At 53.0% G+C, this 16,500-nt stretch overlaps 1 protein-coding gene across 1 annotated transcript in view; it reads left to right on the top strand.

Annotated features, from left to right (window-relative positions):
* Positions 1–16,500, top strand: part of LOC148821631 (voltage-dependent T-type calcium channel subunit alpha-1I-like) — a 70,250-nt gene that overhangs the window by 19,931 nt on the left and 33,819 nt on the right. Inside the window, exons 4-8 of the mRNA XM_088930502.1 lie at positions 3,484–3,643; positions 4,865–5,201; positions 5,841–5,933; positions 9,074–9,395; positions 10,836–11,266. Coding sequence (XP_088786628.1) covers positions 3,484–3,643; positions 4,865–5,201; positions 5,841–5,933; positions 9,074–9,395; positions 10,836–11,266 — 1,343 coding nt within the window. The remainder of the gene's footprint in view (positions 1–3,483; positions 3,644–4,864; positions 5,202–5,840; positions 5,934–9,073; positions 9,396–10,835; positions 11,267–16,500) is intronic.

Genomic DNA, 16,500 nt, shown 5'->3' with positions numbered 1-16,500 from the left:
GGGGGGTGCTGTGGCATGGCAAGGCAGGGAGGCCTTGTCTGACTTTGTCTGCCCTCCCCACAGCTCTTAATCGCACTTCACGATGACCAGTCAATGTGAGCTAAGAGCAGAAAAGCATCAGAGTGCGCAGGGCGCATTACTTTCGCCTCATGTTTCAATAGAATAAAACCAAGAAACACTGTTTCATTCTGTAGGTGGTAAAGCACAACTAATCCCTTGTTTGTGCATCAATAATTAATTAGAATTGGGATTACAGTTATGGATGGTTATTGATCTCTCGACATCCCTTTTGAAGCAATGTGGTCTGTCAGCGGAAAGCACAAGGACATCACAGAGTCGTTCACTTCGTGTTTCAGTCGGGCTGCTAATTGTTCAGGTGGCAGTGATGGCTGTTCTTCACCTGAACCTGTTCCTCCGCGAGGCCAATCCGCACTCCTCCGTGTTCCTCATCGTTTAGTGCTGTTTTTGCTGCCTTTGATCAAGAAATCCGCTGACAAAATAAGCCCGTTATTTCAAAGGCGGCGATTCACGGCGCTTCCAAATAGCGAGCACCAGGGCGCGTGCTCTCGCTGACTGGTGGAGAGCCTCCCTGTTACTCGCCGGCGCTGGGAAACTTTCTTCCTCATTAGGACCGCTTTCAGAAAGCGCTCGCTGGCGTTCAGAAGGAGCTGAAGCAGGCGAGACTGGGAAGGTGCTGATCGAACGGTCTGGGGTGGGAGTCGAGGCTGGGATAGAGCCGGAGGGCCGGGGGGGGGGGAGAGAGATGGAGCGGGAGAGGGGAAAGGAAGGGAGGAGGAGGGGGGGTAACTCAAGCAAGCCAACCGAGACTGACAGGTGTCAGCTGCCGAGACTGGAGGACAGGGAGCCAGGCAGCCAGAGCGTGTCAGGACTGGCCATCCGAGACAGATACGTGCCCGGAGGAGCTAGCAGCACAGGGGAGACCGGTATATCAATCCAGAAGCCACGGAAAGGGCCTGAGGAAACCGGCATGCAGCTGTTCCTGTCTCGCTCTCCCGGCCTTGCGGCCACCCCTGCGGGGGGGAGTGATATCGCCCCCTTTCTTTAAGAAGTCTGACCCCCGACTGGCACAACGGGTCACCACCACCTGAGCCGGGGGGGAGTCAGCGGGATGAGTCAGGCCCTCTCTTTCCTCTCCACCTGCCTCATTCCTCCAGGAAACCGTGCCTTCGAAAGCTCAAGGAAAGGAGATTGATTGCAAGGGTCCCCTGCAGAGGCCAGAAATCACAGGCGGTTCCTCCGAGTCAGGGGGCATGTGCTGATCAGGAGCGACACCGAGGAGACAGCGGGGTAGGCGGCTGTTAGCCACCTGAAGCCCCCCGCCTCAGTATCCCCGAGCACCTCCAGTCTCCCCGGCCTCGTTCGCGCAGCTCCAAGATCGGCTGTGCCGAAGACAGGCCAGTTTGCGGAGGAAGCCAAACAGCGTCCGAAACTCACAGGGCGCCCAGGGCTTTCTCCACTGCTTCGGGATCCTGCTGAAGAACCGCCGACAGGGAGGTGGGCAGCCGGAAAATGAAGACTGGAGACAGAGAGCCCCAGCAGTGCCCCCTCCGTGATCTAGAAACAGACCCGAGAGGCCCACACCCCCTCCACGCGCTCGTGTGAACAGCTGTGAGAGTGAAGAGAAAGCCCATCGCCAGCAAGACCGCAAGGCGTTGATGGGGCACCACCATATACAATGTCACTCCGCTCTGAAGTGGTCAGGGAATGAGGGGTGGGCCGTGGAACGTCACGATTTCAGATTTTTATGCTTTTTACCGCAAGTGCAAGAACCAGGTTGTTATCTGGAGGTCATTTTTGGAGATTGTGCCCTCCGACGATTCCCAGCCTGCTCTGGGCAGGACCACCTTAAGCTTGCTTACCCTTGCTGGCCCTGTTGTCACCCCGGCACGGGTTCGGGGTGCCTGCATTTCATTGCAGGGGACCCCTTCCTCTGCCGGAATGGGACTGACAGTCCCGTTTCGGGGAGCGATATCAGACGAGGCTGATGCAGTACGGCCGAGATGAGGTGTCATGAAAAGGTACTGTACGGAATTCGGGTGTGTCTCTTTTGACGGCTGGTTGGAAAAAAATACCGCAGCACCTTTACAGCTGAGCGAGTCCCGCAGAATTGCTCTGAGCGTGGCCGTTCTCCGCGGTCTGAAATGACCCCGAATCGCCGGGATCGGTGAGTCCGCTCGACCTTCCCCAGGATTGGCATTGGCGGATCTGGCGCACCGCACCGCCCCCGTTGTGGTGGATGGCGCGATGGGCTGTTCCGATGCCCGGGATTCGATCGCCTGCCCAGCGTCGCTCCTCAGACAGCGGCGGGCTCGGCTCAGCCGAAAGAGCAGGCCCCCTGCCCTGGGACACCTCTACACTGCTCGGTTTTTCAACCAGGTGACGGCAGCTCCTGTATGCTGAGCTGTGCCGTAGGAGCAAGGCAGGGCTGAGGAGCGTTCTAATGAATTTTGCACCCTCTGCAAAATGTGTTCATGTGTGCGCCGCGTTACTCTGTATGTAAATATTTATTTCCAGATGAATAGATGCACAAATCTCCTCTGCTCCTGGCAAGCGTGAAATCTACCCAGAGAGCATGTTATTTGCTTGACAGCTCTGCAGAGCATTAAGGCCGCGCTGCTCAGGGCCTCTTCGGTTACGGATTAGTTTTCTTGAGTCTATTGAGTTGCCTTTAAAGCCACAGCCCACGGCCGCTCAAGCCCTCTCCCGTCCCCTGTCTGTCCTAGTCCCACCCATTACCTGCGGAGGAGTCACAGCACGTCGTGTGCGCGGATCTAATGAGATCCGTCCTGCCGCTGTGTCGGGAAAGCTGGAGAGCACGGCCAAGACTGCTCCGCGTTGAACCAATCCGACCGCCGCACCAAGACTGGGCTTCCAGACCAGGCGGCCTGCTGAAAGCTGAGCTGCCCCCTGCCCTGGCTGGGCTCTCTTTGTTTCTGTGCGGCCTTGCTATTGGAAAAGCCCACTGAAGCTCCCGGAAAGTCGATTAAGAATAATTGAAGCTTTCGCTCACAAGGAGTGTGAATACAGGAAATTGGCAATTTGGCAATATTTCATTTTTTTTCTGCAGATAAAACCAAATGAAATCACGTCCAATTAAGCAGCAGAATGGAGTACTGGGTGATGATGGCTTTGTCATCATTAGACATCTGTGATTTAATTAAGAAGCGGCTGCAGTACAACAATGCCAGCTATTATAGCAAGGAAGTCTTCAGGAGAGCGTAGAAGAAATATCCATAAGGAGCCCTTTCTTGCACACACGGTATTTGCCCTGTCTCTGTGGGGACTGTCTCAGTCCTGTGTCCTGCAGTGTTAAGGTACTGGAGTGTCCAGTGTGTTAACCTCTCTCTTTAAAGCCCAGAGCAGCTGTGTACTACAGTGTGCCCAGCCTGTGTCTCCGAGCCCCGGGTTGTTAGCGTGCTGCAGTCTGGAGGCAGGCAGTAATGGCCCCTCTCTGCATCTCAGGTATGCGTATCCTGGTGAACCTCCTCCTGGACACCCTGCCCATGCTGGGGAATGTGCTGCTGCTCTGCTTCTTCGTCTTCTTCATCTTCGGCATCATCGGCGTGCAGCTGTGGGCCGGCCTGCTGCGAAACCGCTGCTTCCTGGAGGAGAACTTCACCGAGTGAGTTTCCCTGCCTGTCTGCCTGTCCCGCTGTCTCTGTGATTGACTCATCTCAAGGACGACTGTCTCTGTGATTGACTCATCTCAAGCACGACTGTCTCTGTGATTGACTCATCTCAAGGACGACTGTCTCTGCCTGTCCCGCTGTCTCTGTGATTGACTCATCGCAAGGACGACTGTCTCTGTGATTGACTCATCTCAAGCACGACTGTCTCTGTGATTGACTCATCTCAAGGATGACTGTCTCTGTGATTGACTCATCTCAAGGACGACTGTCTCTGCCTGTCCTGCTGTCTCTGTGATTGACTCATCTCAAGGACGACTGTCTCTGTGATTGACTCATCTCAAGGACGACTGTCTCTGCCTGTCCCGCTGTCTCTGTGATTGACTCATCTCAAGCACGACTGTCTCTGTGATTGACTCATCTCAAGGACGACTGTCTCTGTCTGTCCCGCTGTCTCTGTGATTGACTCATCTCAAGGACGACTGTCTCTGTGATTGACTCATCTCAAGCACGACTGTCTCTGTGATTGACTCATCTCAAGGACGACTGTCTCTGCCTGTCCCGCTGTCTCTGTGATTGACTCATCTCAAGGACGACTGTCTCTGTGATTGACTCATCTCAAGGACGACTGTCTCTGCCTGTCCTGGTGTCTCTGTGATTGACTCATCTCAAGGACGACTGTCTCTGCCTGTCCTGCTGTCTCTGTGATTGACTCATCTCAAGGATGACTGTCTCTGCCTGTCCTGCTGTCTCTGTGATTGACTCATCTCAAGGATGACTGTCTCTGCCTGTCCCCCTGTCTCTGTGATTGACTCATCTCAAGCATGACTGTCTCTGCCTGTCCTGCTGTCTCTGTGACTGGTCTCAAGCACGACTGTCTCTGCTGTCCTTCTGTCTCTGGGATTGACTGATCTGGTGAAGGACTTGGGGGAACTTGTCTCTGATTGAGCTTCATTAAGCGAGTCCTTTAGATCGCTGGGTATCTTCCTCCTCTTCCTCCTCTTCCTCCTCTCCCTCCTCTTCCTCCCTCCTTCCTGTTCCACCTCTTCCTCCTCTCCCTTCCCTTCCTCCTCTTCCTCTCTTGTGGTCACAGCAGTGTCCTCTCCTCCCAGATCGCTGGGTATCTTCCTCCTCTTCCTCCTCTCCCTCCCTCCTTCCTGTTCCCCCTCTCCCTCCTCTCCCTCCCTCGCGCTCACAGCGGTCTCCTCTCCTCCCAGATCGACAGGTATCTCCCTGTCCTCTTCATACTACCGGCCGGAGGAAGATGACGAGAAGCCCTTCATCTGCTCCCTAGCGGCCGACAACGGGATCATGTCATGCCGGGATGTGCCTGCACGCCGGGAGGAGGGCCGGGAGTGCTGCCTGGACAAGGAGGACTACCTGCACCGCCTGGCGCTGGGCCTGCACCCCGAGCCGCTGGCCAACGGCAGCGGTGGGGGGCTGTGCGTCAACTGGAACCAGTACTACACCCGCTGCAACACCGGCCTCACCAACCCCCACAAGGGGGCGATCAACTTCGACAACATCGGCTACGCCTGGATCGTCATCTTCCAGGTAACACGGCAGAGCTGGCGCCTGTGACCGAGCGCTCGTGTGTGTGAGGGGTTGTGCAGCAGCGTCACGGGGACTGAGCACCCGTGTCTGTGTGAGGGGTTGTGTAGCAGCATCACAGTGACAGTGTGACTGTGTTAGGGTGTGTGATTGTGTAGCAGTGTCACTGTGACAGTGTGACAGTGTTAAGGTGTGTGATTGTGTAGCGGTCTCACTGTGACAGTGTAACAGTGTTAAGGTGTGTGATTATGTAGCAGTGTCACTGTGACAGTGTAACAGTGTTAAGGTGTGTGATTATGTAGCAGTGTCACTGTGACAGTGTAACAGTGTTAGGGTGTGTGATTATGTAGCAGTGTCACTGTGACAGTGTAACAGTGTTAAGGTGTGTGATTATGTAGCAGTGTCACTGTGACAGTGTAACAGTGTTAGGGTGTGTGATTGTGTAGCAGCGTCACTGTGACAGTGTAACAGTGTTAGGGTGTGTGATTGTGTAGCAGCGTCACTGTGACAGTGTAACAGTGTTAAGGTGTGTGATTATGTAACAGTGTCACTGTGACAGTGTAACAGTGTTAAGGTGTGTGACTGTGTAGCAGCGTCACTGTGACAGTGTGCCTGTGTTAAGGTGTCTGTGATTGTGTGCAGGTCATCACTCTGGAAGGCTGGGTGGAGATCATGTACTATGTGATGGACGCGCACTCCTTCTACAACTTCATCTACTTCATCCTGCTCATCATAGTAAGTACAGCCCTGCAGATCCTATGGCTTGCTCGTGTCCTGGGCACGTCTTCACCAGCAATCATTCCCTTTAATTACCGCTGGCGGTCGCGTTTGCTCCCGTCAATAACGTATCGTTGGCGATACAGTCGGAGGTGTGCTGGCAGTTCAAGATTATTCTGTCCCCTGAGACTGGCAGAGATTTCCAGCTGGCACTTTGCGACCCAGCTGAAGCATGGCATCTCTGCGGAAGGTCCCTCGTCTCCAGTGGTCACTGGACACTTCTGGAAGCTTACTTTTCTAGCGCTAATTGCCCCCCCTGCCATTACCACTCTCATTTTATTGTTTTTTTAGCTCTGCTCCTTTCTTTCCAAAGCGGTTATGCTCTCTTTCAAAGGGAGAGTGCCTAAGCTTTGCAGGAGCTTTCAGATCGTTGGTCGTTTTTATGGTTTATAATCGTCCCTGCCAAATAAGAGTGCCTAATCCCTGGTAGACCCTTGTGTCTGAGCATTACAGTTTAATTAAGCCTATGTGAAACTGGTTTGCCTCCTGCCAGGGTAGCAGCACGTCCAGGCGCTCACTGACAGGGGATTAGAGGCAGATCTGGGGATGTTCGCACTGCACAGCACTTGTCAAAATAATTGCCTCATAAAGGAGGCCTGAAGAGACACCTTCAGACACAATGAGGCCATTTTGCTTGCGCCTGAAGGACGGAGAGAGATGTGTCCCTGACCTTTCGGACTGGCCCGGTCTAGCAGGTGGCGGTTTCTGAACCGTGTGGCCCCGCCAGACGCGCACAGCGAGGGGCGAGAGGCGAGAGGGAGAACCTGTGCCCAGGTTCAAGGAGACGACAGGTATTAAGGAACATCAAGAGCTCTGCCTTGTGCCAGAACTGCAAATAAAGGGAGTAGGTCAGATCATCCTCCTGACCTACAGAAGTCTTTGTCTTTACGCAAGGGGTTGTGGGAGTGTGGCACGAGCTACCCAGCCATGTTCTTGATGCTATCCAAGAGATAGCTGGATGAGCAACTCCTAACGACCGACGGGGCTCGATGGTCTGAGCAGCCCCCTCTTCTTTGTCACCTTTCTTATGTTCTTAGGTTTTCAAATCAATTGTCAGGGCAGACCTCACTGAGTCAAACCGGTGCTGCTCAACGTCAAAAATGGAAAGCTTATTTGATCTGAGCTGTTACGGGAGGTGCTTCATGTCTTCTGCCTGTTAGCCGAATCCTGTTGAGAAGGCTGAATCTCTGGTTTCCTTCGGGAACAGAATTGTCCTCATAATCCAGATCTTGTGCACATTTGGTGTGGCCGTGCTATTCTGTGAAATGGATCATGGAGAGGCCAGCTTCAAACAGCTTCAACCGACAGCATAGATTTGGAAGTTGTGCACTAGAATTGGAGTGCACAGAAGGAATTGGAGCACTAGAAGGAATCCTATCCAAACAGACGGAGGAGAACATGCAAACTCCACCCAGAAGGCACCATAGCCCCCAGTCAAGCACAGGGACTCCATCGTGCCTCCCTTATGTCAGCCTGGATCGATGAGCCAAGAAATCTGGGTGTATTCCAGCCATGACCAGCCCAGCACCCCTGTGTTTATTTACCCCCTGTGCTAGAAATAGTTGATTGCGTTCTTTAAAGATATGCTCTCTCCAGCTGAGAACGAGCTTCTGCAAGAAGGTCGTAATTAACATAGAGCCGGCAAACTTAATCAGGCAGGTCTTTCTCAAAACCTATCAAGAACTGATCAAACTTTGAGGTGTAATGCAAGGATCAAGACCAGCAGTCCAATTCTCAGTGCAGTGATGTTTGATCCACCTCAGGTTTTCAGAGCAGCTGGCTCTTGGACGAATCATTATTATTATCGGCCAATTGGAGATTCAGGCAAAATAAGGTCACAAGTGTGCCTGACTTGTACAGCTCCAGGGTTTCTGGAGTGGATCAAACTGCTGTGCAAATGGACTCTGACCTGTTTCCCTGCACCTTAGCAGGCAAAATGACCAGAGCTGCTCATGGCGATGGAGGTGATGGAACTGTGTTTTTCTACCACATCCCAGTTTTCTGGGTGCCTCTCAGGAAACACATCACCCCCAGGACATAAGAATAGTCAAGGTGACTGTGTAATACTTTCCCCCTGGCGGTTAATTTCCTCATTAAACTCAAAGACATCTTGTGATGTGTCATCGCCCACAGTGGGAGCTGTACAATAGCGCGTTAGTCACAGCGTGAGCACGACGAGCTCGGAAATCCCAAACAAACTTTTATCTGCACGGGGCTTAGTGTTTCAAGGGCACCAAGATAGAAATGCAGCTGCAGAGAGCTCTCGCCCCACTGGGGATCCTAAGACAGTTTGTAACAGTGACCCCTGCTGGCCGGGTGTACAGTATGTGCACCTGTGTGTGAAGACGCCCGATACCAACGTGCAGCACAGTCTGATTTACTCTACAGGCAGGAGGCTGGCATTTAAAATTCGCCGTCAGGATAGGAAACCAATTCCAAATCGCCGCGGCCTGGCGGGTACCAAGTCGCTGTGTTTGAGGCCGTTCACAGGTCCTGCATCGGTCCTGATCCCACGACAGCTATCGACTGAATCTGCCGGCTGTAGAGGCAACATATAAGCCTGGGCAGCACTGTGAAAACTATGCCTAATATTGATATGATTGCATATGAATAATGCATATATAAATAATAATTAATACTAAAATACAAATTATATATTTAAGGACTATTAACATTTATTATCGTATATATGAATAATTATTGTTATTATTAATAAGTAATATATTCATTATATTATATGTTAATGGCTTAAACATAATCTTGATATGCAATAAACTGTTACCGTACTTTACATTTGGTAAAAGGATGGGATAAGTATAACAAAAACAAACAGAAACAACAACAATACTCCTGTCGTATTACAACAGTTGACAGTCGTATATGACAATACGACAGTCGTATTACACAGTATTTTGTGTTGCATTATTTATCATTCTGTGTTGTTCTGCTTTTTGTGCCAGAGAAAGACTATGTGAAGCACAGGTGTATGCTCTTTAGGACGTAAGACTGGCTTCACATGTGACCCAGGTCAGACTGGGGGTGCCACCTGGCCCCCCCCCAGGTCCCATAACTCAGCGCCCCCCCTCGCCTTCCCCCAGGTGGGCTCGTTCTTCATGATCAACCTGTGCCTGGTGGTCATCGCCACGCAGTTCTCGGAGACCAAGCAGCGCGAGCACCAGCTGATGCAGGAGCAGCGGGCCCGCTGCCACTCCTCCAGCACGCTGGCCAGCCTGGCCGAGCCCGGCGACTGCTACGAGGAGATCTTCCAGTACGTCTGCCACGTGCTGCGCAAGGCCCGGCGCCGCACCGCCGGCCTCTACAACGCCCTCCGCGGGCGCCCCCCGCCCCCGCCCCGCCGGAGGAGGGAGAAGCGGGGCGCCAAGGTCAACGGCGGCAGCGGGGAGGGACACGCCCAGCCCTGTGAGTGAAGGGGGCCAGGGGTGAGGGGTGGGGGGCTCTGTTAGCACAGGCGATCTGTCAGACTGGACAGTCGCACTGTCAGTGCTGGTGGTCTGTCAGACTGGACAGTCGCACTGTCAGTGCTGGTGGTCTGTCAGACTGGACAGTCGCACTGTCAGTGCTGGTGGTCTGTCAGACTGGACAGTCGCACTGTCAGTGCTAGTGAGCTGTCAGACTGGACAGTCGCACTGTCAGTGCTGGTGGTCTGTCAGACTGGACAGTCGCACTGTCAGTGCTGGTGGTCTGTCAGACTGGACAGTCGCACTGTTAGTGCTGGTGAGCTGTCAGACTGGACAGTCGCACTGTTAGTGCTGGTGAGCTGTCAGACTGGACAGTCGCACTGTTAGTGCTGGTGAGCTGTCAGACTGGACAGTCGCACTGTTAGTGCTGGTGATCTGTCAGACTGGACAGTCGCACTGTTAGTGCTGGTGAGCTGTCAGACTGGACAGTCGCACTGTTAGTGCTGGTGGTCTGTCAGACTGGACAGTCGCACTGTTAGTGCTGGTGGTCTGTCAGACTGGACAGTCGCACTGTTAGTGCTGGTGAGCTGTCAGACTGATCTGTTGCACTGTTAGTGCTGGTGATTTCTCAGACTGATCTGTCGCACTGTTAGTGCTGGTGATTTCTCAGACTGATCTGTCGCACTGTTAGTGCTGGTGAGCTGTCAGACTGATCTGTTGCACTGTTAGTGTTGGTGAGCTGTCAGACTGATCTGTCGCGTTGTTATTGCTGGTGAACTGTCAGACTGATCTGTCGCACTGTTATTGCTGGTGAACTCCCAGACTGATCTGTCGCACTGTTAGTGCTGGTGAGCTGTCAGACTGATCTGTCGCACTGTTAGTGCTGGTGAGCTGTCAGACTGATCTGTCACACTGTTAGTGCTGGTGAACTGTCAGATAATGAGAGAGGAAGGTATGAGCCAGGGATGATTGAGAAAGAGAGATGGGAAAGAGCAATTGCAAATTAGACCAAGTTTATTAAAAGACCATCAGTTCATGTCCTGTATTGGAGAGAGAGAGAGGGAGAGACACTGGCAGTCCAGAAGAGTTTATTAAATGTTAATCAGCTCACATGCTGTGCTGGAGAGAGGAGTTGAGGTGGAGGTGGGGAGACACAGAGGGAGACAGTATTCAGGCAAGCAGACTGAATGATCGGATCTTCACATGGTGTGTTGGAGGAGGAGAGGGGGAAGAGAGGGAGAAGAGGGATGGCAGGATCAAAGAAAGTTTGCTGAAATTCATACTGGATAGAGCCTCCAGTGCCGGGGAGCTTGGTTTTGGAGACAACTTGAAGTGCGCTCCTCATGGTGTCAGGGCCCCCTGTAAGTTAGCGGCCAGGGTAGATGTGCCTGATAGTCGTGCTGTGCCATACTGACGCCCTCTCGTTTGCCTTCCTCTCCAGCTGCTCTCTGCCCGCATCACGGGCACGTGGAACACACTGCCCAGGCTCTGGTGACCCCCATCGCCCTCAGCGTGACCCCTGACCCCGAGAGCTGCCCTCACTGTACGCCGGCCCTGCTGCTTCAGGAAGGGGTGGGAACTGGGGGCGGCGGGGCCAACGAGGAGGAGGAAGAGGAGGAGGAAGGGGGCGTGGGGGACGCTGACCGGGTGGGCAAGAGGAGGCCCGGGCCGCCCGAGGAGGACGAGGAGGAGGTAGAGGAGGAGGAAGGAGCCCGGGGCAAGAAGAAAGGGTGCGGAGGGCAGTGCAAGGAACTGTGGGATGAGATGCGAGCCAAGCTGTGGGGCATCGTGGAGAGCAAGTACTTCAACAGGGGCATCATGATGGCCATCCTCATCAACACCATCAGCATGGGCATCGAGCACCACGAGCAGGTAAGCGCCCCTCGGATTACAAATCCTTAACTCAGCGGGTACCTCTGTGCACGACGTCTTAAATCAAATACCCACCGGCTGGACAAGAGGGCGTCGTGCTTTCTGGCAGGTCGAGCTGTGCTTCCAGGAGTCTGTGCATGGATGCGGTCACGTCCGCTGCTGCAGCACAGCGACATACTTCCACAATTCTGGCATAAAAAAACCAACCAAAACACAGTTTGATCCGTTGAAATATGAGCTGCTTGGCATGTGAGAGACACTGAGCACAGATTTCCGCATGGCTGTTGAACTAGGGGAATCCTATCTAGCGTACCTACCTGTAACACAGCCAGCCTCCTCCGCTAAGAGAGCTCTGTCTACAAGGCCAGCCATCGTCACGGTGCTGACCCCCTGCAGCCCAGCAGGAGTTTAGGGTCACCCCTTAAAGTGGCAATTTCTAGACATTTGGAACAGCTTTGTTTTGACTTGTTCAATTAAACAGATTAGAGATCGTCCGAAATTAAAATCCTAACACTCGCCCGGTAGCACTCAAGAACTGCACGTGCATCCCTGACTTAATTGAACTTACAAACTTACTGCATTGGACAATGTGATCCAGTTCTTCACAGACTGCCCCAGACTTGCTGGATTGTGGCTGTCTGGGAGAGTTGGTGTCCAGCCCTGTGTTACAATGCTATCCCACAGGACGGGAGCAGTCGTATGTATAGTAACGAGCACTAGAAACGTATTCCACAAACACAACATCATTTAAGATGCTCTGGACTTATGCAAATGATCTTGCTCCTTTTCGACATTCGACATTTTAGAATTACTGTGAAAGTACCGTGGCAAAGATACAGTACAAACCTTTTAATCTGAAGGATTCGTTGGATGGATCATTAAAACTAATTAACCGTGCAATCCTTCTGTAAAGAGCCTAGCATTTCATTTAGTTTTTCACCTGCTGAAAAAGTCAGATCGCACAGCTCTTGTGCTTTCAGGCTCTCGCCAGTGAAATGTGTCCTGAAAAGGAGTGTTAATAATCGTCTGTCTTGTGCGCTGATGTACAGTAGCTAGCAGAGCGTGTCTCTCGGTCAATTGGACTAAAATATTTCAAAGCAGTTGCACTTAACGGATAAAAACCTGTCCATTTGAAAAGAAATGGCGAACTAATCAAAATTTATCAAAGCTGATGGAGCTGCTCGAATTAGAGTGCTCCCCACCCCAATTTACAGGTGTCACAGACAACTTAAACATCATCAAGAATTTGAAAGCATACTTTGCTGGTAAAAATCTAAGTGTTTGAAAGGAGCATTGAGCTGTACGGTGGCCCAGTGGTTAGAATTGCTGCCTTGCTCGATTCTCGACCTGGGGTGCTACTGTCTATGTGGAGTTTGCATGTTCCCCCCGTGTACATGTGGGTTTCCTCTGGGTGCTCCGGTTTCCTCCCACAGTCCAGGGATGGGCAGGTGGGTTAATTGGCTTCTGGGAAAGTGGCTCTGGTGTGTGTGTGTGTGTCCATCTGCCACGTGATGGACTGGTGTCCCATCCAGGGTGTGTCCTGCCTTGTGCCCGTTGCTTGCTGGGATAGGCTCCGGCTCCCCCGCGCCCCTGACCTGGAGGAGGTGGTTAGAAGAAGGATGGCTGAGCAGGAGCAGGCTCGCGCGAGAGCTCAGAGCTCGTGAAGGGCGTTAACTGTGGAAAGACATCTTGACGGGACTCTCCTCCACTCGCTCTCTCAACATGTCACCACTTCCTGCCCCCCCCCCCCCCCCGAGTGGTCGAGAACAGGGGGACGTCGGGAGGGCTGGCCCGGGCGAGGCGATCCCGGTGGGCGCGGGTGTGGGAGGAAGGGCTGGCAGAGGGAGCAGGGGAGTGATCTGGCAGCACCCCCTGGCATCCCAGCTCATGGGACATCCTGCCCTGGATTCTGGTGCCGACCCAGAGCGAGGCTGAGATGAGGGGGTGGGGACGGACAGGGGTTCGCTGATTGAAAGCTCCCCATGTGGATCCTCCCTTAGTTTCGACGCCTTCCTAGTGGAACTGGTGCCTAACGAGGCCTGGAATCTCTCAGAGTCTGGAGACCCCGTCGGTTCGTTTTCCCCATTTCTTTATTTTCGGTATTTTCAGTTCTAGCGCATCCTAATTTTGATGTCTTTTATTTATTATAAAGTTTTGGCGGAGCTCACTGTGGAGCCCGGGAGAAATGTGGCACGAAACTAAGAAGATCACAGCAATAACATCCCATTTCCTCACCGCAGCTCCTGTGTTGGACAAGCACATGAAAGACTCTGATATGCATATAAAAGACAATCATTTCTTGTCTGAAAGTGTCTCATTAATAAGCCCTTGAGTCTTTATGTCATTATTTTTTCATTCACATGTAAATTTACTATAAATATTAAACACTGGGCCGTTCCAGAGTCCAGGTTCTGTTGGGCCTGGTGCATGCATAATTCAGCTTTAAGAGCCTGGAGCCTGTTTGGTGTCCAGAGTGAAAGTGCTTCCAGAATTTGAAGCTCCTGTGCCCTCCACAGCCCGGTGGCCCGTGTGGGTTATAAAAAGAGATGGCTTCTCTCTCTCTCTCTCTCATGGGGCTCTGGGAGAGGGGGGGCACAGACACTTGTCCACTTGCAAAGACGCCAGGCCCCGCCCCTGAGCGTAGACATCTGGCCCCGCCCCCTGAGCGTAGACATCTGGCCCCGCCCCCTGAGCGTAGACATCTGGCCCCCACCCCGGAGCGAAGACCTCAGGCTCTGCCCCTGAATGAAGAAAAACCACAGCCAGGAGATTGCGGATGAGTGAGGGAGAGGTGATGGAGAATAGGCATGCCCACAGCAGCCAACTGGGGTGTTGCAGGGTGCAGCACAGCCCCAGGAACTGGACTTGGAAGAGCTAAAAGCTGCAGCCACGACTACCCCACTCCCCCCGACTACACAACAGAGTATTGGCCCAGCATTGGCCCCAGTGCACCAAGACAAAATGGCCATTTCAGTTGTCTGATCCGGTCCAACAGTGTAGTGCACAAGAGAACACGTCATCTATGGCACACATGCCAATAAAAATGTAACAACAGGAAGGGTAAAAACGAGAAGAGACCTTCTTGATCACTTGGTTAGTAAGAGCTAACTGATCCAGCGAATGTCATCAGCCCATGTCTTGAAAGGCCTCTTGGAATAAGCTTCAGCCCCCTTTGTGAAGACATAGCTCTCATTTTTTTGAGACCCGTGCTACCTCTTTCCTCGGTCCAGACGGCCATGTGTCCTTCCAGGCCATTCAGTCATCAATCAGAACTCCCTGTGAGCCTGCAGTACGGTCTGGCCAGTTCCCAGCTCCACGGGTGGGGCTTCGCAGCCAGGAGATCAGAAACTGTCAGAAGGAGAAAAACACATCCCGGGAAATGAAGATGTAGCCCTGCGCTGGAGCTAAAGATAGCCTGCTGTCCCCCGCACTCTCGCCCACCCCCTCACTGCCGCACAGCCAGCAGAGGTCAGAGTTCGCACATTGCGGCTGAGTGGGCGCCTGGAGATTAAAAATAACCGTGGGAGAGAGAAGGAGCGTACAGATGCACGCTCTGACTTGCACACGCTGATGGGAAAAGTAGAAAGCGGGTGCACGCTGGGTTATTTCACTGGTGGACGCGCACATCGGACGATACAGGGCTTTCTCAGGCGGGACTTGGTGTGCTGGGCTCTCCCCGTCGAGATCCTGTTTTTATTTCCCATTCCCACTCCAGACCCCTGAGAGGTCCGGGGATTTTGCGTCATTGCACCTCTTAGCTCAAGCAAAGCTGGAGATTTTGCGACCAGACTGTTTTTTTGGTAGATTGCATTCAAAGCCTGACATTTTCAGAACCGAAAGTGGGTGGAAGTGCATTCTGTTGTGCGTCGGTCTTTAACTGACAGCGCATATCACGGCTGGATTGTTTCTTCCTCCTCTGAACTTAAGGCCAACTGATCATTGTAAACTGCAGGGTTCATCCTTCTAGACCTCAGGGTATTTGTTCATCCCATGACTGGGATGCTGCCTGTGTTTATCGGTGCAAGTCATTTGTACTGACTTGCACTGATGTGCTTTTGAAGTGAGGTGTCATAGGGGTGACATCTCTCATGGTCACGCCTACCACAGTGCATTCTGGTCACCGTGCATTCTGGTCAGGGCAGAGCTGTGCCCTTTGACCTGCCGACCAGTCCACTCACAGGGGCACGAGCCCAGGATTCGCAGAGGGAAAGGGTGCAGACGCCCAGCAGAGCTGCCGGGGTACAGTATATCTGGTAACTGTAGCTAACACGCTGTCTACACCAGGACTGGGCGACCCCACTTTATGGAGAGCCAGATTCCCACAGGCGCTACAAGTGCTTTTCAATGAGCGACATAGGCTGCAAAACTAGATCAGGCTGTTTGAGTTACTCAAGTTTATTTCATAGGTGTAATGAAACGCAGAGAGCTCTATGACCCTCAAAGACTGGGGCTGATGTAAATTGTGACCCTAAATTTATAACCATTAAGCATGGGGATTTCTGCCTGCCACTAGCTTAGATCCGGAGAGCAGCCATTCACAGAGCTTCTCCATCTCCCAGCGAGTGTTGGGATAAGGGGTATAAACGTTTAACTCTGACCTCTTCATTTACAAATTGGCCATTCCCAGTTGGATAATGTACTGGGCGCCCCTGGACGGGCCCTGGCTATTCCCCAGGGTTGTGTTGTGCGTTTGCTTGGACTGTTGCAAAACTGAGATGAGCTTCCCTGCGTCCGTCACACAGCGGCTTATTCCCGGAAAGGGTCGCGGCCGCCCGGAGTCTATCCCAGAAGGAATGTGCGTTTAGCCGAGCCTAATTCGACAAGCGGGGCTGCCAGCTCCATCGGCGCGCTCCGTCTCTCCCTCCGCAGGCCGTCTCTCCTCCCTTCCCCCTTCCTCTTTCACTCCCCCCATTAAACCTCTGCCCGTCTCTCCCCACGCCTCTCATTGTCTGGCCGTTCAGTTTTGAGCCGCTCAATAGCCCTTCATTGACCGGCTCACAGGCGAGCCCGGCATGATTGGCGCCCCGGCTTGTGCGATTGAGAAGCGGCGCCGAAGCCGCAGGCTGCTGGCAGAGCTCTCACGGCACATAATGGCGAGTGTCCGCGCACACCGCGGTGTCTCGCCAGCCTGCGGACTGCGAGCTCGGCACATCGAGGGAGGCGGGAGGGCTCCGTCACAATGCAGCAACTTCAGCTTATTGAGAGGCCGTTTCTGTCAGCAGAGGGCTGCCCAG

This window comes from Atractosteus spatula, chromosome 13 (assembly GCF_055471065.1).
Source record: "Atractosteus spatula isolate fAtrSpa1 chromosome 13, fAtrSpa1.hap1, whole genome shotgun sequence".
NCBI classification, from domain to species: Eukaryota; Metazoa; Chordata; class Actinopteri; order Semionotiformes; family Lepisosteidae; genus Atractosteus; species Atractosteus spatula.
This window is presented reverse-complemented; position numbering and strand designations above follow the sequence as displayed.